This window comes from Myotis daubentonii, chromosome 16 (assembly GCF_963259705.1).
Source record: "Myotis daubentonii chromosome 16, mMyoDau2.1, whole genome shotgun sequence".
Lineage (NCBI taxonomy): Eukaryota > Metazoa > Chordata > Mammalia > Chiroptera > Vespertilionidae > Myotis > Myotis daubentonii.
In genome coordinates this window covers 54,540,283-54,558,569 of record NC_081855.1, presented here as the reverse complement: position 1 = coordinate 54,558,569, position 18,287 = coordinate 54,540,283, and the positions used below count along the sequence as shown (strand labels likewise).

Here is an 18,287-nt window from a genome sequence, read left to right as displayed (position 1 = left end):
TATACTCGGGGAAATGTGCCTCCCCTCCCTGCTTCCCGCCAGTGGGGCTACGTTCTTCACTTTGTAAAAGAAGCCAGTTCCCCCCAGACCTAGGCATTTGATTCTGTGAGCTTTACAAAGTTCTTCATAGATACTTTAACTCTTTTGTTAACTAATGATCATCTCATTAAAGGAACACATTCGGAATAACCTCAGGAGTGAGGGAGTGTGGGGTGAATGGAATATTGTTTAAAAAAAAAATGGCACCTACTTGCCCATTGTTGCTCAGTGGTTGAGCATTGACCTATGAGTCAGGGCGTCAGGGGTTTGATTCCCGGTCAAGGCACATGCCTGGGTTGCTGGCTCCATCTCCAGTGGGGGCGCTGCAGGAGGCAGCCAATCAGTGATTCTCATCACTGATGCTTCTATCTCTCTTCTCTCTGAAATCAATAAAAATACTAGTATATATTTTAAAAAGAATGACACTCATTTTTATCTAGTTTTCCGTAACCTCATATCAGAAGCTAAATTGTCAGCCTACAATGTTAAGAAACTGATATTTCTTTTTTTAAATTGACTGTTAGAGAGGAAGGGAGAAAGAGAGAGAGAAACATCAATTTGTTTTTCCACTTATTTATGCATTCATTGGTTGCTGCTTCTATGTGCCCTGACCAGGGAACGAAGGTACAACCTTTGCATATGGGGAGGACGCTCTAACCAAGTGAGCTAACGGGCCAGGGCAAAACTAGTTTTTTGTTTTGTTTTGTTTTTAGTTTTATTGCTTAAAGTATTACAAAGGGTTTTACATATGTCTCCTTTTTTTACCCACCCTTGACAATCCCCTGGCCCCCCCTACCAAAACTGGTATTTCTTAAATAGGCCAATTGGTTAACCACTAGGGGCGTTGGAAGATGAAAAAATACAAAAAGACAAAAGTTGTAGTGTATTGCTTTAATCCTATTATTAAACCCCAATAATTGGTTTATGTTATCCCCAAAACACTCCAGTGTGATTTGAATGAAGCAATGTAGTTCAGCCCTGGCCGAGTAGCTCACTTGGTTAGAGCATCGTCCCGATAGGCCAAGAGGGCACATACAAAAAAATCAACCAATGAATGCATAAATAAGTGGAACATCAAATTGAAGTTTCTCTCCCTTCCCCTCTCTAAAAATCAACCAATAAAAAATATTTAAAATATGTAGTTCATAGTGTTAGATTTTAAATATATTTTTATTGATTTCAGAGAGGAAGGGAGAGACAGAAACATCAATGATGAGAGAGAACCACTGGGGACCGAGCCCACAACCCAGGCATGTGCCCTTGACTGGAATAGAACCCAGGACCCTTCAGTTCCCAGCAGACGCTCTCTCCACTGAGGCAAACCGGCTAGGGCCACAGTGCTGAGTTTTAAATGAGTGTACATCAGGCGCTTCTAAATAAGTGTGTAGTAGTAGAATCCGAAGATATCCAAACTGCTTAATTTACAAAACAGGAACCCAAAACTCAGAGAGGTTAAGTAACTTGCACAGAGTTACTCAGCAAGTCTGTGATAGAACAGGAACTAGAACAGTTGCCTGCATAACATTTTGCATTGTTCTGATTGCAGTTCTGCATTTCCTTTGTAGCTTTTCCTCCCCTGAACCAATTTAGGAAAAAGACAATCTAATTTGTATGGCTGCCAAATAAGAGGAGCAAACTATTTCCACTAATTTCCCTTAAATAGATTAACGTAAATCCATTCCTGGTTTCTCCTGGAGCAGTTTTAGTTCCTCTATAATAATTAGCAAGATTGAAAAAAAAAAAATTCCCATGTCTCCTCTAGGAGTCATGGGACAAACAGGGTTCTGGGTCTCCCATAAGAACATTGGGAGTGAGCACCAAAGCCCCATCGAAGCAAGTCTAGCCCCAGAGGGGTGTCTGCAGCACAGAAGCTCTCCCACTGCAGACACAGCTGATTCTCACAGCCAATTGGCCTGGAGGTCAGTTCCTCACAGTGATAACTACAACAATCAAGGCTTAACTACAACAAGACTGTGCACAAAGCCCACAAGGGGGTGCACCAAAAGTGTCTACCTCAGGTAATTGGGACACTTAGCACAGAAAGGCACTCTATCGACACAGCGAAGCATAAAAAATGCTGAGACAAAGAAACAGGACACAAACAACAGAATTGGAGGAAAGCAAACTGTTGGATATAGAGTTCAAAACCACACTTTTAAGGTCTTTAAAGAACTGTCTAGAAGCCGCCGATAAATTTAATAAGGCCCTCGAAAAGATTGGTGAGACCGCCGATAAATGTAGTGAGATCCTCAAGAAATCTAATGAGACCCTCGATGTTATGATAAAGAACCAACTAGAAATTAAGCATACACTGACTGAAATAAAGAATATTATACAGACTCCCAACAGCAGACCAGAGGGTCGCAAGAATCAAGTCAAAGATTTGAAATACGAAGAAGCAAAAAACACCCAACCGGAAAAGCAAAATGAAAAAAGAATCCGAAAATACGAAGATAGTGTAAGGAGCCTCTGGGACAGCTTCAAGTGTACCAACATCCGAATTATAGGGGTACCAGAAGAAGAGAGAGGGCAAGATATTGAAAACCTATTTGAAGAAATAATGACAGAAAACTTCCCCTACCTGGTGAAAGAAATAGACTTACAAGTCCAGGAAGCACAGAGAACCCCAAACAAAAGGAATCCAAAGAGGACCACACCAAGACACATCATAATTAAAATGCCAAGAGCAAAAGACAAAGAATCCTAAAAGCAGCAAGAGAAAGAAAATCAGTTACCTACAAGGGAATACCCATACGACTGTCAGCTGATTTCTCAATAGAAACTTTGCAGGCCAGGAGGGAATGGCAAGAAATATTCAAAGTGATGAATACCAAGAACCTACAACCAAGACTACTTTATCCAGCAAAGCTATCATTCAGAATTGAAGGCCAGATAAAGAGCTTCACAGAGAAGGAAAAGCTAAAGGAGTTCATCACCACCAAACCAGTATTATATGAAATGCTGAAAGGTATCCTTTAAGAAGAGGAAGAAGAAGAAAAAGGTAAAGATACAAATTATGAACAACAAATACACATCTATCAACAAGTGAATCTAAGAATCAAGGGAATAAATAATCTGATGAACAGAATGAACTGGTGATTATAATAGAATCAGGGACATAGAAAGGGAATGGACTGACTACTCTTGGGGGGGAAAGGGGTGTGGGGTGAGGGAAGAGACTGGACAAAAAATGGTGCACCTATGGATGAGGACAGTGGGTGGGGAGTGGGGGCAGAGGGTTGGGTGGGAACTGGGAGGAGGGGAGTTATGGTGGGAAAAAAGAGGAACAAATGTAATAATCTGAACAATAAAGATTTAATTAAAAAAAAAAAGAGTCCCAGGTTTGATTCTCGTCAAGGGCATGTACCTTGGTTGCGGGCACATTCCCAGTAGGGAGTGTGCAGGAGGCAGCTGATCGTTGTTTCTCTCTCATCGATGTTTCTAACTCTCTATCCCTCTCCCTTCCTCCCTGTAAAAAATCAATAAAATATTTTTAAAAAATTAAAGTTAATTTATCACATAAAAGCTTAAATACATGATAATTAAATACATGTTTTGAATATTACAATGGAGAGGGCTGAAATAATGAGAGGGGTTCGGTGCCAGAGAGTGGGCCGAAGTCGTTTTTGCCATAGCTACTTTTCCAAATTGTGCATTTTTTCTCCTCACTATTGATACTGAGAGGGAACTTCTGGTGTAACAGTACATTTTTGAGGTACTTGTATTCATTTGTAATGATTCTCTGAGTTGAAATCTATATGTAACTGCTTTTGCTAAAATAAAAAGTTTTTAATAATTTAAAATATTCGGTGAACCCAGAGTAAGGACTATGGAGTATCATACCCATGGCTCTATTTGTCAATTTCTGAGCTTCCTTTGGCTGGTCTGAACCTTAAGCCTGCTTTGGTATTTTATATAGCTGAATCATTGGAGTACTGAATCCAAGACATTTATCTACACAAAGATAGGAATTAACATTTTACACATTTGTCATGTTTCTTCAGAAGTAATTCCAGGATATACCATTAAACACAGAGGCATATATTAAATATAGTTGTCTTTTCTTTACTGTTTATAGACATGCAAATGCTTTCAAAGGATTATTCCCATTTTGGCTATGTGTAGTAACTTCACTTAGTTGAATTACATAATCCAAAACTATGTTGCTTACAGGTTACATATTGAAATCACAAAGCATTTTGTGACAGACCTAAGAACATACAAAGTGGTACTCATAAAACCATTTATTGACATTTGTTTCTTTGTAGGTATCACCCCTCCCCACCCTACCAAACAAAAGAACGGCTTTTTGGTTAAAATGTATATGAAAGATAAATAAAATACTTGCTAATATAACATGATTTACTGAATTCTAATTCTGACTTACACTACTACTTAACTATCAAAATGTTAAAATGAATTAAAACGTTTAAATGGAATATTTTGTATGAATTTTTGAATAAACTTGGGAACAAAAAAATGTTAATGACACGTAAATAATCACAGGGAAGATGTTTTATTTTACACTGGAAAACATTTACAAAAATCGTATTAAAGTAACCTCTTCCTGCATTGATGGCATTGCTTGAGGCCAATAAGGTGAAGCTTCTGCCCATCCAGACTCTTTCGTCCTGATGGGGACCAAGACAAGTTAGTTGCATTGACTTTCTATTGTAGAGCTTTGGAACCAAGGGAAGGATCCAAACATAGCTCCATTTCATCCAATGAGAAGAGCCGCTTAGTGCTAAACTATGATTCGTCCATTTCTCTTTGTTTTCATCCAATCGTTAGGCCACTTTAACAGCCAATCAGCGGCCTAGATATTCACCAATCAGAGTACAGGGCCCTAGCACGGCCTTTGTGTCGAGGGATGTCAACGCGTCGGCGAAAGCTTCGGCCAATAGAAAAAGTCGTTGGTGTATGCAAATGAAGGTGCTATGACGCAGAGACGCAGCGTGAAGCGTGGGTATAAAAGCGGAAGCATCGGGGGGGTTTGGAGCAAAGCGGTTTGGTTATTCGTTGGGGTGGTCCGTGCACTTAGCTCCTGGGCTGCGGCTCTTCCTGAGGCAGCGGGAGCGGCGTCACGGACTAAGAAGCGGCCTAAGACTTCGGCGTTGAGTGAGTGTCCGTGGGTTTGCCGGTGACTTGGGGCCGCGGCAGCCGTTAGGGCCGCGGGTCGCGGCCGTTGGGGGCCGAGTGCGGGCTGCCCGGGCGGCTGGCATCGGGCGTGGGGTTGAGAGGTTTTCCCCGGGGACTTGGTTCCGGGAATCGCGTCTCTTCCCGTCTCTGACGCTGGCTGTTCAGAGGTCTCGGCGTCGGCTTCCGGGCAGCGCGGCCTCCGCCCGTCGAGGAGGGGAAATGACTCCTCCCCGCGCTCTCCCTCCCGGGGGAGGCGGCTGCTCCTCGCGGCCTGAGTCATTAGGGGTGAGGCGGCGGCGGCGGGGAGCGAAGAGGCGGGAGGGCAGGGGCGCCGCGCAGAGCCTGTCCGTCCCCCTCGCCCCCACCCCCGGGCGAGCGGCGCGGGAGTCATGGGCGTCTTTTTTAGGTGAAAGAAAATGGCCCGAACCAAGCAGACTGCTCGCAAATCCACGGGTGGGAAAGCGCCCCGCAAACAGCTGGCCACTAAAGCTGCCAGGAAAAGCGCCCCCTCTACCGGCGGGGTGAAGAAGCCCCATCGCTACAGGTAGGCAGGGCAGAGGGAAGACAATGACGCCGCGGCGCCTGGCGGTGCGGGAGGGGTTGCTGGTGGGGTGCCGGCGCTGTCAGTTAACGGGTTTGCGTCTCCCTCCTCCTTGCCCAGGCCCGGGACCGTCGCGCTTCGAGAAATCCGTCGTTACCAGAAATCGACCGAGCTTCTGATCCGGAAGCTGCCTTTCCAGAGGTTGGTGAGGGAGATCGCCCAGGATTTCAAAACCGACCTGAGGTTTCAGAGTGCAGCCATCGGTGCGCTGCAGGTGAGACAGGGCCGCGGCGGGGGCGGGGCCCGAGGCTGGTTTCTCGGTTTCCGCAGAGTCTAATGGAATCGTGCGCTCTTGTCCTCTGCAGGAGGCTAGCGAAGCGTACCTGGTGGGTTTATTTGAAGATACTAACCTGTGTGCCATCCACGCTAAGAGAGTCACCATCATGCCCAAAGACATCCAGTTGGCTCGCCGGATACGGGGAGAGCGAGCTTAAGGGAAGGCAGTTTTTACGGTGTTTTGTAGTAAATTCTGTAAAATACTTTGGTTTAATTTGTGACTTTTTTTGTAAGAAATTGTTTATAATATGTTGCATTTGTACTTAAGTCATTCCATCTTTCACTCAGGATGAATGCGAAAAGTGACTGTTCACAGACCTCAGTGATGTGAGCACTTGCTCAGGAGTGACACGTTGCTAATATGCAGAAGGGATGGGTGATACTTCTTGCTTCTCATGATGCATGTTTCTGTATGTTAATGACTTGTTGGGTAGTTATTAAGGTACTAGAATGATAAATGTGTACAGGGTCCTTTTGCAATAAAACTGGTTATGACTTGATCCAAGTGTTTAACAATTGGGGCTGTTAAGTCTGACCATGCATCACTGTGATAGAATGTGGGCTTTTTCAAGGGTGAAGATACAAGTCTTAACCACAGTGTAATAACTTACAGTTTCCTAAAAAGAAAAAAAGTAAACCTGGCAGCTATAGAATACACTATGTGCATTTATAATAGCTATTTTATATATTGTAGCGTCAACATTTTTAAATTAAATGTTTTACATTCACATGTGGGGAGTCTTGTCATTAAGGTGTGTGTAATTTAGGGTCCAGTTGGTGTTCTAACTAGACTGCACTTGTTTTCATAGTAGTAAAATAATGCTTTGCAAATAACACCTTGCATAAGTCCTCATTCTACCACATGTGAACTAACCCTCCAGCTGATAATGCAAACACTATGGGGGATTTTATTTATAAGGGCTCTAGAATACAAGTTATCACACCAGCATCATCTGTTACTAATATTCTGACTAGTTATGGTTAGTGCAGCTTTTCTTTGTGTTGTGGTTGGTTTCATAACTAGGTTGAGTTCCTCTACCAAGAGGAAACAAGACCCGAGTTCTTTTCCTTGTAGAGTTTGTATTATAACCCTTAGCGTAAACTTGCTGTGGGGTGGGAGGGGCACTTAGCTCCAGCTTGTTGCATCGCGGCCAGTTAAGATGGCGGCCAGTTAGCTTACATCTGGTATATGGTCCTGGGGAAATCACTTTATAGAGCTGGTCTTCCAAGTGGTTTTTAAAATTTATCCTTCTATTGAAGTTTTTAGGTCAATTATGTATGTTGACTAAATTTACAAATAAACTTGTTTATCCAACTAAGTGTCAAAAACCTAAATTGAATGTACAAAAAACATCCATTATCTAGGTTCTTTGTGTCCTAAAGTTTGAGCTTAGCTTACTTGGATTTTGCTTAGACAAAGGAACCTTTTAGTTACAGAAATAACTCCAGAAACATGTAAAGACCCTCTGCTCTAACAAAGCCAGGATTGCAATATTTACAGTGTCACTGCTTCCCTCCATGTTGTCAATGAATTAAAAGCACATTCATTGCCGGTATGAAGTAGGCCAAGGGAAGTAAATTTCTTTAAAATGCTAGGGCTCAAATTTGGGATCTGTTCCATGAACCTCTGGGTGGACTGTTGATTGATCTCCAAGTTATTAACAATTCCAGAGGTACAAAGCTTACTAGTCCAAGACATCTTTTCCATATGAAAGATCTGCTTTGACATTGGAGGCCAGCAGTAAAGCATAGCATCAATGTTGGCAAGACATTTATGCCCTGATGGCTATTTTTAGTAAGAAACTAGAATAGGCTTGGAGGTCTAGTTAATGAGCCTTACATGTTGTCAAAGGCGGAGTTCACTAGCAAACGGGTTTTCTAAAAGGTTTGTAACCAGCTCTGGAACAACTACCAATATAACCCCCTCGCTGTGCATCTGAAAGGTGCCCAAGCCCTAGCCGCTGGCATGTGCTATGCTCTGGAGTGGAGCAGTGTCCAAACAAGTAGAAACAGCTGTGGTGGTGGTCAGCTTGAGTTACCTGCGGTAACCCCAGCGGATGACAGTTGAACCTTCACACACAACCACCCCCCACCCCCACCCCGTCTGCACCGTGATGCGTGGCTTGGAGTCGGCTTAAACTGCCACTTGCACGCCATACTTCATTTGGGCACCTTAACCAGAAGGCAAAAATATTTTTGGTTCTAGGAAGCTGGTCACATAGGTACCCTGGGTATAGTGATGAAACAGTCTATAAGGAGAAAAGCAAAAGTTGGAACTGATGAACGTATCCTGTGCCCTTGAACAGACAAAAATAAAAGTTTTTGAAGTTGAGACTTGGTAATGGTCTTCATTTGAATGAAATCTGTTTCACAAGTTTCCTCTGGCTAAGGGTCCTAGAAAGCCTTGCCTTCTGACGGGGGATGGGAGGGGGGGTGAGGGGAGGGCCTTCAGTAATGAGACAGGCAGACCCCTTATCCTTAAAGGGATATATATCGCCATTTGCTCAGGACAGTGCCCATTTATGCTTGTTGAACCTGCATATTAACTGCCTCTCTTGCTGACTGGTGTGGGTCACAGGTTCGACTCCCAGTCAGGGTACAAGCCTGGGTTGCAGGTTTGATCCCCAGTAGGGGGCGTGCAGGAGGCAGCTGATTGATTTGCTTTCATCATTGATGTTTCTCTCTCTCCCTTCGCTGAAATCAATAAAAACGTACTTTAAAATAAGTTTATGGAGGCAGGCATGCACTGCAAACCCAGCTTATTTCCTGAGATCTGTCCTTACACAAAAGATTCATTGTGTTCCCATTACACATCAAAGGGAGGAACAGACCCAGGAGAGGCCAACAAGGACCAGCTCATGCCCCATGGCCAGGCCCCCACCCCTTGCTTTGCCCCCAGCCAGGGACCTCTGCTGCTGCCTGACCAGTGTCAGTGAGACCACTGTCAGTTGGGGCAAGCTGAGGAATGGCTGAGGCTTGGGCAGGTGGCCTTTTCCTGAGGGCTGTGTGAGGGACTGCACATGTCCCCATGGAGGTGGTGCCTGGGCTCCACTAACCCCTCCTTCCCTTCCCACCCCCTCTGTCGGACATACAGGGCCCCAGGACCTTTCCCATAAGCTCACCTCCCAGCACTGAGCCAAGACTTAGCAGAGGGGACAGGATGGGGTTGGGTCTAAGGCCCAGGCATCACGAGCCTGTAGTCCTACTGCAGCTCACTGGCCTCTCCCTTCCCACACCCTGCCTTTGGCCAGACTCAGTCCTGCCCACCCCCGGAGGCCTGCAGCCCCCTGCCAGCTGCAGTGCCCCGTGTGAGCTGCAGGAAGAGATGCCGCGGCCCTGAGCTGTCAGCTGCATCTTTTGAGTCTGGATTTGCTCCGTGGCCTTTGACAGGGTGGTCCTCAGCCTAGAGGGCAGGAACTTCAGGGACATGGGGCAGCAAATAAAGACATGGCTGCAGCTGAGCCCCCTCACAGGGGCGCCTGAGGTCAGGGGAGGGTGAGAAGCTCGGTGCTCCGAAGGCAAGGTCTCAATCTTGCCTGCCTGCCTCTGGCATCGGGCCTGACACCTGGCAGAGGCGCCAGACATGCTTGCTGACCAACCTGAATGGTCCTGGCAGCCCCACAGCCCAGCTGGCTGGATCTGCTCCTGGCACATGTGGCAAAGAACCGGGCCAGTTCCCAAGCGCCTTTGGTCACTGGCCTGGCTTTCCGACTGGGACCCTTCCATGGAGGAAGTGCGGCTCCAGTGTTCTGGGAGAGCAGCTGTGCCTCCTGCCCCTCACTAAGAGGCTGAGCTGTAGGTACTCACGGGCACAGGGTGGTAGCTGAGAATGGGCTCAGGGGCAGACAGGCCCAGGTTCAAGGCCCAGCTGTCCCACTTGGATGCATTCCTTCACACATCTGTGCTGCTTTCCCTCATCTTTAAAATGGGAATAAAAACTACCTACCCAATAGGCTTGTAAGGATTTAAAGAAATAATCTGTGCAAATTCTGGTGATTTTTAAAATATTTGACAACAGAAGTCAAGGGCACTGACCAATCAGTCCACAACCAGCACTGCCCTGCAGGCTGTGTACCAGCCCTGATACCAGGGCTGCCACAAGGTCCAGATGAGTATCATCCAGACCTCAGGAGCTGTTATCATTAATATTACAGAAAGGCCGAGCGGGCCAACTCATTAGATAGGTTAATGCTGTGGAACAATTACAAACAGAGCCTCCCAGAGCGGGTGAGAGGGTGGGCCATCTTCTGAGGGCAAACACTTTCAGAGACCTTGTGGGTAGATACTTACCTGTGAGATGTTGCCTCAAGTCCCATCAGTGAACCGGGCTGTGATTGCAATGGAGAAGCCAGAGCTGCATGGCGCGTGCAGACCTTCATCACATAAAAAAGAACGAGCGAGTCCAGCAGGGAGGGCCCAAGGGCTAAGATGCTGGGAGCCGGTCCAAACTTGCTGTTTCAAGGGACCTGGCATATATGGCATACTGTTCTTAATATGTTTGCTCACCTTCTTGGCACTATGTGCTTTAACCAAGGTCACCTCTCTGAGAAAGGTTGTTTCCCCAGGTAGGGATTTTCCCCTGAAGTTAGGGAGGGAATAAAACCCCTTAACTAAGTGCCAGGCGGGTAATTAATCACTTTAACTACGAACAATCATGCTTAAGCTACATAATCTTTACTCCCTGGAATGGAGATAAGAAACGCCCTAACCTCTGGAATAGAGATTGATAGGATTGGAATCAACTGGTATAAATACAGATGTAACAAGACAACAGGACACAGAACCTAGACACAGAACTTAGAGACAGAACCTAGGGAGAGAATATGGCAAAAGATCCTGGACAGGACCTGGCTACAGAATCTGGTGACCGAACCTGGCTGGGGAACCTGGGGAACCTGGCTGGAGAACCTAGCAAGAGAACATGGACACAGAACCTGGCTGGAGATCCTAACCAGAACTTCGCTGGAGATCCTGACCAGAACTTCGCTGGAGATCCTGAACAGAACTTGGCTGGAGATCCAGACCAGAACTTGGCTGGAGATCCTGGCTAGGCTGCTGATCAACTGAACGCTGTCTCCGTGTCATTCCTTCTTCGCCGACTCCGTCTACACCTTTGGGAACCCCTGGACCTGCTGGGGTTGGACCCCAGCACTAAGAACTGGCACAGAGACCTGGCCAGTGTGGCTGAGTCGGTTGGGCATCATCCTGTGCACCAGAAGGCTGGGGCTCCATTCCCAGTAGGGGGTGTGCTGGAGGCAGCTGATCTTTCCTCCGTGCCAGCCTTGGTCTCAGGGGCCAGGCTGTGTCTGCCTCCCGGCCAGAGCGTGAGCGCCCCAGGCTTTTACCTGTCTGGCCAGTTGCACGCAGGAGAGTCCACTAATGTCTGTTGTATGATTTGCTCTCAAATCAATGTTTCTCTCTCTCTCCCTCTCCCTTCTTCTCTCTCTAAAAATCAATAAAAACCTTTTTTTGAGGAAAAAAAAAGAATTGGGTGCAGACATAGACACAGACTCCGGGAGAGAAGAGACGCCGCTGAAGCACCTGTTCTCCATGGTGGGCAGGTCTCGCCATGGCCTGGGCAAAGGTGCCTTGGTGGCTCTCGGCCTGCCAAGGGTTCCAGGGCCCAACTGGCAGGGGTGGCGTTCCCACCCCTGGAAAGTGTGGCCCTGTGGTGGATACTACTGGGGCTTCTATCTGGATGCCTCAGTCCTGTGTGACAGCCAGCTCTGGCTTGCGGATGCAAGTGAGAAGACAGGCTGTGGGGTACAGTGTTCCCATTAAAGTTCCACCCCCTCCCAATCTTCTAACATCAGGCCAGGAAATGGGGGGGAGGGTCAAAGGTTAAGGCAGACTTCTCAACAAATTTCATGAAACATGCTAGGTGGGATTAAAAAACTGAGTAGTGCCCTAGCCAGTTTGGCTCAGTGGATAGAGCGTCGGCCTGTGGACTGAAGGGTCCCAGGTTCGATTCCAGCCAAGGGCACATGCCCAGGTTACAGGTTTGATCCCCAGTAGGGGGCATGCAGGATGCAGCTGATCAATGATTCTCTTTCATAATTGATGTTTCTATCTCTCTCTCCCTCTCCCTTCCTCTCTGAAATCAATAAAGAAATATATTTAAAAACTAACTGAGTAGCTCAGCCAGTGTGGCTCAGTGATTGAGCATCAACCTAGGAACCAGGAGGTCAGGGTTCAATTCCCAGTCAGGGCACATGCCCGGGTTTCGGGCTTGATCCCCAGTAGGGGGCGTGCAGGAGGCAGCCGATCAATGATTCTTGCTCATCGTTGAGCAGAGTCAGATCTTTGAGCATTAGCTCCCTTGTCTCTGGGTGTGGGCTGCTTCCTGGAAAAAACACACACACACACACAAAAAAAACCTTAAAAAACAAACAACAAAAGCCCAAACCAAAAATGAGTGTGAACACAAATAAAATCAATGTTTCAGAGTCCATCTTGAGCAAATGGAAGCATTACCCTCTTAGGTCCCATCCAGGTTCTCCAAGAACAACTACAACAATAAAAGGATGTGGATGAGCCCTGGCTGGTTTGGCCCAGTGGACAGAGCGTCGGTCTGCGGACTAAAGGGTCCCGGGTTCGATTCCGGTCGGGGGCGGGGCATGTGCCTTGGTTGTGGGCACATCCCTAGTGGGGGGGGGGGGTGTGCAGGAGGCGGCTGATCCATGTTTCTCTCTCATCGATGTTTCTGACTCTCTGTCCCTCTCCCTTCCTCTCTGTAAAAAATCAGTAAAATATATTTTTTAAAAAAAGGATGAGGATGAGGACATGGATGTGTTCTCTTTTGTTGTTGTTCATCCTCACCCGAGGATGTTTTTCCCATTGATTTTTAGAGAGAGTGGAAGGGAGGGGGAGAGACAGAGAGAAACATTGTTATGAGAGACACATCAATTGGTTGCCTCCTGCACCTGCCCCAGCCCTTCAGTCCATTTAGCAAAACTGGGGAGGGCACATGGATGTGTTCCCAATCAAAATGAAACGATGGAAATAAAAACAAGTGTGCGGGCTTCGCAGCAGTCAGGATTCCTCCTCCCGCTCCTTACTCAGAAAGCTCTTTCCTCCTCGATTCCCAGTAGGGGGTGTGCTGGAGGCAGCTGATCTTTCCTCCGTGCCAGCCTGGGTCTCAGGGGCCAGGCTGTGTCTGCCTCCGGGCCAGAGCGTGAGCGCCCCAGGCTTTTACCTGTCTGACCAGTTGCACGCAGGAGAGTCCACTAATGGCTGTTGCATCAATGGGTGACATAATAATAGCGAACACTTCCTCTGTGTTTACTAAGTGCTAGTGCTGGGCACTCAATCAAGATGATCTCATTAGTTCCTTTTATAACAATCTGTTAACGAGGCCTCTCTAGCCTCCTTTTACAGAGGAGAGACCGAGGCTCAGAGAAGCCCAGTCACCTGCCTGCGGTCACACAGTAGCAAGGGAAGAGATCTGGGCTCAGGACGGTTGGACGTCAAGGCTGAGACGGGTAAAGGATTCCTGGAGAAGGGGGGTGTTGCTTCGCTGCCCCAACAGAGCGGCACCTCCTTGGGGAGACATGGCTTGTGGGTTGAAATTCATTTCAACTTGCCACAAGACCTGCTGCACACACCATACAGTTCGCCCGTTTAAAGTGTACAAACCCTTGCCCTGGCTGGTTTGGCTCAGTGGAGAGCGCCCGCAGGCCTGCAGACTGAAGGGTCCCAGGTTTGATTCTGGTCAAGGGCACAGGCCCAGGTTGCGGGCTCAATCCCCAGTAGGGGGTGTGCAGGAGGCAGCTGATGCATGATTCTCTCTCATCATTGATGTTTCTCTCTCTCCCTTCCTCTCTGAAAGCAATAAAAATATGTTTTTTTTAAAAAAGTGTACCATTGCGTGGTTTTAGTATATTTACAGATACCAGCAATCACCACCACAGTCAATCTTGGGGCATTTGGTTCAAAGAGAACTCAGTACCCCTAGCTTTCACCCTCTCACCCCGCCACCCAGCATGTCCCTGCGCCCTCAGCAACCCCTGCTGGGGCCAGCAGCCCAACCTACCTTAGCAGCGGCGGTCGGTCTTTCCAGGAGGGCGGGGACCCACTGCTGTCCGTGGCCCCCGCCTCAGCCCTGCACAGCCGGGCGCTCCGCCTGCGTGTCCACCCCGGGAAAGCAGCCTGTGGACAGCCACTCCCTGGTCACCACCAAGCTCGGCTTTACCGCTATCTACCCGGAGGGCCAGGCAACGCGCTTGGAGACCCGTGACCAGGGGCTGGTGACCTCGCACAGCTGCAGGGCTTTAGGACCAGGCCGGCCGGGTCGCCGCGGGGTCGCGCTGGCTGTGGGTGGGGTGTGGGCACAGGGCCAGGGGAGGGCGGCTCAGACCTCCCAGTCGGGCCAGTCCCACTCGAGCGGGCGCCCCGCGCTCCTCCCCAAAGTCCGCGCCCCGCCCCCGCGGGAGGAACGGGCGGGCGCAGCGGGCGGGCGGGGCGGCCGGGCGGCCGGGCGGGGCGGCGGGCGCAGGAATGCACGCCCCCCGCCGCGGCCCCGCCCCAGCATCCCGCTCCGATCCGGCTGCACCGCGGAGCCGGAGGGCGAGCGCCATGGCTGCGTCGAGCCCACCCCCGGTCGCGGAGCTGCTGGCCCAGGCCCGGGCGGCCTTCCGGGCGGAGTTCGGGGCCGAGCCCGAGCTGGCGGTGTCGGCGCCGGGCCGCGTCAACCTCATCGGGGAGCACACGGACTACAACCAGGGCCTGGTGCTGCCCATGGTGAGGGCTGCGCGGGGACCCGAGCCTCTCCTGGGGTCCCGGCCGCCCCGTCGGGAAGGCGGGCCGGAGGGGCGCGGGGAGGCGCCTGGTCCCCGCGTGAACTGTGGGTCGGGCCGCGCCGAACTTCAACTCCAGCGAGTTTGGGGGCCGAGCACGTGGGAGGGACCCTGGGACGGGACGTTTCTCACGTAGGAAGGGAGGAAGTAGCCGGGAGGGGGTGTGCCGAGCCTCTCCGCTCCGGCTCGCCCTCTGTGGACCTTCCCAGCAACCTGGGAGCCACTTCAAAATGTGGGCCTCCCCCCCCCCCCCCGTGTGTTGCACGTGGAAGGAGGTGCTTCAGACTCTGGCTTCCATGAGGCCCTGCAGACCCTGCGGGAGTAGCCCGAAGCCTCCAGCCTGGTCCCCTTACAGAGCGGAGACAGGCCCAGAGAGGGCAGTGGTCTGCTCAAGGTCACACAGCTGGTGCTTGCTGGGGCTTCCACGGGACCCAGGAGGCCTCCCAGCTCTCAGCCAGGGGTTCTGTGCACCCCACCCCGCAGCTGGGCAAGTGAGCGGGTACAGCACACCTGAGGTTACCCCCAAATGGGAAGGCGGCGGATGGAGCTCCTGACTCTGTTTTCCTTTTGAGCTCGCGGCTCCCCTGTGCCCACAGCTGGGCGCCCACGTGGAGGGCAGAGTCCAGGTGTGCTCTCTGCCCTGGTCCCGCCCCTGAAAATCCAGGGGGCAGGGCCTAAGCCCCCGGCCAGCTCGGCCTCAGGCTCTTCCGTGAGACACTGTTGATCCTTTGCTGTTGCGCCTGGAGGCCGCGCCCCTGTCTGACCCAGGACCCACATTCCTCGGGACTTTCGTATGAGAGGGGCCTCGTCCCTCCGTCCCTCCGTCCCTCCGGGAGCTTTGCGTACCCTTTGTGTCTCCTGCCAGGCGCTGGAGCTGGTGACCGTGATGGTGGGCAGCCGCCGGGCAGACGGCCTCGTCTCCCTCCTCACCACCTCTGAGGTCGCTGATGAGCCCAGGCGGCTGCAGTTTCCCTTGCCCACAGCCCAGCGGTCCCTGGAGCCTGGGACCCCCCGATGGGCCAACTATGTCAAGGGAGTGATTCAGCACTACCCAGGTATGGGGCTGGGGCCTGGGTCAAGTTCAGCAGCCAAGAGCACCACCTCTCAGCCATAAAACCCATCAGCGCACTGTGGGGTGGGCTTGCAGGATAGAGCAGCCCATTGTACAGATGAAGAAACTGACACCCTGAGAGGGTCCAGACCTTGCCCTGGGTAGCCCAGTACCTGACTGGAGGAGTCAGGAGTCAAACCCTAACCTGTGGCCTCCGGAGCCCTAGACCAGGCGGACTGGGAGGACTGCGTCCCAGGAGCCGCAGGGCGGAAGGATGGCGGGCCGTGGGCCCCTTGGCCAGCAGGGTGGTGGCCTCTGACAATTGAGACCCATTCCTGGAAGCAGGCACCAGGCCCAGTCACACCGAGATGCAGTCCGTGCCTCCCTGTGCCCACCTCCCAGGCGGCGCCACTGACCCTCACCCATTGTTCCCCCGCAGCCGCCCCCCTCCCTGGCTTCAGCGCGGTGGTGGTCAGCTCAGTGCCTCTGGGGGGTGGGCTGTCCAGCTCGGCCGCCCTGGAAGTGGCCACGTACACCTTCCTGCAGCAGCTCTGCCCAGGTACCTCCCAGAACCCAGCTCCCACCCAGCCCGCCTTTCCCGAGCTCTCCTGTGGTCGGCTTCTGTGGCTCTCAGAGGGGGTGGGAACCCACCTGCCCCTTGGGCCGCCTCTTGGGCCCCAGCCTTCCCATCTCACCCTGCGCCACAGACTCGGGGACAATAGCTGCCCGGGCCCAGGTGTGCCAGCGGGCCGAACACAGCTTCGCAGGGGTGCCCTGTGGCATTATGGACCAACTCATCTCTCTGCTGGCGCAGAGGGACCATGCGCTGCTCATCGACTGCAGGTTAGGGGCTCCCCTTGCACCCCCCCCCCACTTCTGGGCAGAGCACGTCCACTGTGGGGCCTGGCGGGCAGACACTTGGCCTTGTCATCTCCCCACTCCACCTGCCTCCCAGGTCCCTGGAGACACGCCTGGTGCCACTGTCAGACCCCAGGCTGGCTGTGCTCATCACCAACTCCAACGTCCGCCACTCACTGGGCTCCAGCGAGTACCCGCTGCGGCGCCGCCAGTGTGAGGACGTGGCCCGGGCGCTGGGCAAGGAGAGCCTCCGGGAGGTGCAGATGGAGGAGCTGGAGGGTGAGAGCTGGCCGGGTGCGGTCTGTCCTGGAGATAGCGGGGCGCCCTGCCGGGGCTGCTGGGGCCTCATCCCCAGGACCCCGGCCGTGCCTGCCCACTCCCCGAACACTATTAACTTCGGGCTCCGACCCCAGCAGAGCTGCTTGCAGTCTTAGTACCGTTGTTCCTAATGGGAGGACTGTAGACAAGGACAAAGAATAAGCACTCAGGCCACTACCCGGAGATAGTATATTTCCTCCCAGTGTTGGATATGAGCACCCACTGTGTGCCAGGCGCCCTGCCAGGAGCTCTGCAGGTGTCAGCCCCGAATCAGGTGGGTGCCCCACTAAACAGCTGAGGGGAGGCGCTGGGAGCTTAGTGACCAGCCCACGGTTCTACCACGGCCTGGCCAGGGCCAGGCCTCCCACCGGAGGCTCCCCCACCCCCTGGGGCCATGGTGCCGTCCCCCACGTCCGCACGGGCCCTCGCCAGTGGGTGGCGGGTCCGCTGACCCCGTTCCTCTCCAGCGGGCAGAGAGCTGGTGAGCAAGGAGGGCTTCCGGCGGGCGCGGCACGTCGTGGGGGAGATCAGGCGCACGGCCCAGGCAGCGGCTGCTCTCAGCCGGGGCGACTACAGAGCCTTCGGCCGCCTCATGGTGGAGAGTCACCACTCCCTCAGGTGAGGCCCCCGGGCACCGGGCACCGGCTGTCCCCCGGGCCGCGTGGGGCTGGTCCCAGGCCCGCCTGCCTCTCCTCTGCAGGGATGACTACGAGGTGAGCTGCCCGGAGCTGGACCAGCTGGTGCGGGCCGCGCTGTCTGCGCCCGGGGTTTATGGCAGCCGCATGACGGGCGGCGGCTTTGGCGGCTGCACGGTGACTTTGCTCGAGGCTTCCGCGGCTCCCCAAGCCATGCAGCACATCCAGGTGGGTGGACGCTGGGGCCGGGGCGAGGCGGGAAGTAGGTTCCCAGGGCCCTGCCGAGCTCAGGCCTCTGCCTCTCCCACAGGCGCAGTATAGCGGTACCGCCACCTTCTACCTCTCCCAGGCCGCCGACGGTGCCCAGGTGCTGCCCTTGTGAGCTCCCCTGGGGTGGCCCACGCGGGCAGGGGCCTGCTGGGCAGCAAGCAGGAAGCTCCGTGCCGCTGGCGCCTGCCCTCCGCACCTGGGCGCTCAATAAACTTGTGCCTCAGACCACAGTACCTCTAGAGGTGGTGTGTGCTTGGCCAGCAGAGAACGGGGTGTCGGACCCGCTCCCCGGCTCTGGGCAGGCC

General features: G+C 52.0%; 2 protein-coding genes and 1 long non-coding RNA gene across 4 annotated transcripts in view; 2 read left to right on the top strand and 1 right to left on the bottom strand.

Moving 5' to 3' along the window:
- LOC132219112 (uncharacterized) overlaps nucleotides 1–12,338 on the bottom strand; it is a 74,817-nt gene extending 62,479 nt beyond the window's left edge. The window contains exons 1-2 of the long non-coding RNA XR_009449376.1: nucleotides 11,215–12,338; nucleotides 8,166–10,486 (exon numbers count right to left, since the gene is read on the bottom strand). This is a non-coding gene — a long non-coding RNA (uncharacterized LOC132219112). The remainder of the gene's footprint in view (nucleotides 1–8,165; nucleotides 10,487–11,214) is intronic.
- Nucleotides 5,005–7,370, top strand: LOC132219111 (histone H3.3A). Of its 2 annotated transcripts, none has more exons than XM_059671275.1 (4): nucleotides 5,005–5,157; nucleotides 5,585–5,722; nucleotides 5,840–5,993; nucleotides 6,085–7,370. In XM_059671275.1, the coding sequence occupies exons 2-4, from the start codon at nucleotides 5,595–5,597 to the stop codon at nucleotides 6,211–6,213; spliced, it is 411 nt and encodes a 136-aa protein (XP_059527258.1). In that variant the 5' UTR covers nucleotides 5,005–5,157; nucleotides 5,585–5,594; the 3' UTR covers nucleotides 6,214–7,370. The 2 variants fall into 2 exon arrangements, with proteins under 2 accessions (XP_059527258.1, XP_059527259.1); XM_059671276.1 differs by having other exon boundaries at nucleotides 5,024–5,179.
- Nucleotides 12,339–14,515: 2,177 nt separating the features above from the next.
- Nucleotides 14,516–18,212, top strand: GALK1 (galactokinase 1). The gene is made up of 8 exons (XM_059671272.1): nucleotides 14,516–14,794; nucleotides 15,716–15,905; nucleotides 16,341–16,460; nucleotides 16,609–16,744; nucleotides 16,857–17,038; nucleotides 17,545–17,695; nucleotides 17,778–17,940; nucleotides 18,023–18,212. Exons 1-8 carry the CDS (start codon nucleotides 14,552–14,554, stop codon nucleotides 18,092–18,094), a joined length of 1,257 nt encoding a protein of 418 aa, XP_059527255.1. The 5' UTR covers nucleotides 14,516–14,551; the 3' UTR covers nucleotides 18,095–18,212.
- Nucleotides 18,213–18,287: the final 75 nt, after the last annotated feature.

Excerpts from the sequence above, each read along its gene's own strand:
- LOC132219111 (XM_059671275.1), top strand. The coding sequence starts at position 5,595 with ATGGCCCGAACCAAGCAGACTGCTCGCAAATCCACGGGTGGGAAAGCG. Across the intron at positions 5,723-5,839 it reads AAGAAGCCCCATCGCTACAG|GCCCGGGACCGTCGCGCTTC; the intron begins GTAGGCAGGGCA and ends CTCCTTGCCCAG. Across the intron at positions 5,994-6,084 it reads CAGCCATCGGTGCGCTGCAG|GAGGCTAGCGAAGCGTACCT; the intron begins GTGAGACAGGGC and ends TGTCCTCTGCAG.
- GALK1 (XM_059671272.1), top strand. The coding sequence starts at position 14,552 with ATGCACGCCCCCCGCCGCGGCCCCGCCCCAGCATCCCGCTCCGATCCG. Across the intron at positions 15,906-16,340 it reads AGTGATTCAGCACTACCCAG|CCGCCCCCCTCCCTGGCTTC; the intron begins GTATGGGGCTGG and ends GTTCCCCCGCAG. Across the intron at positions 16,461-16,608 it reads CCTGCAGCAGCTCTGCCCAG|ACTCGGGGACAATAGCTGCC; the intron begins GTACCTCCCAGA and ends CCTGCGCCACAG.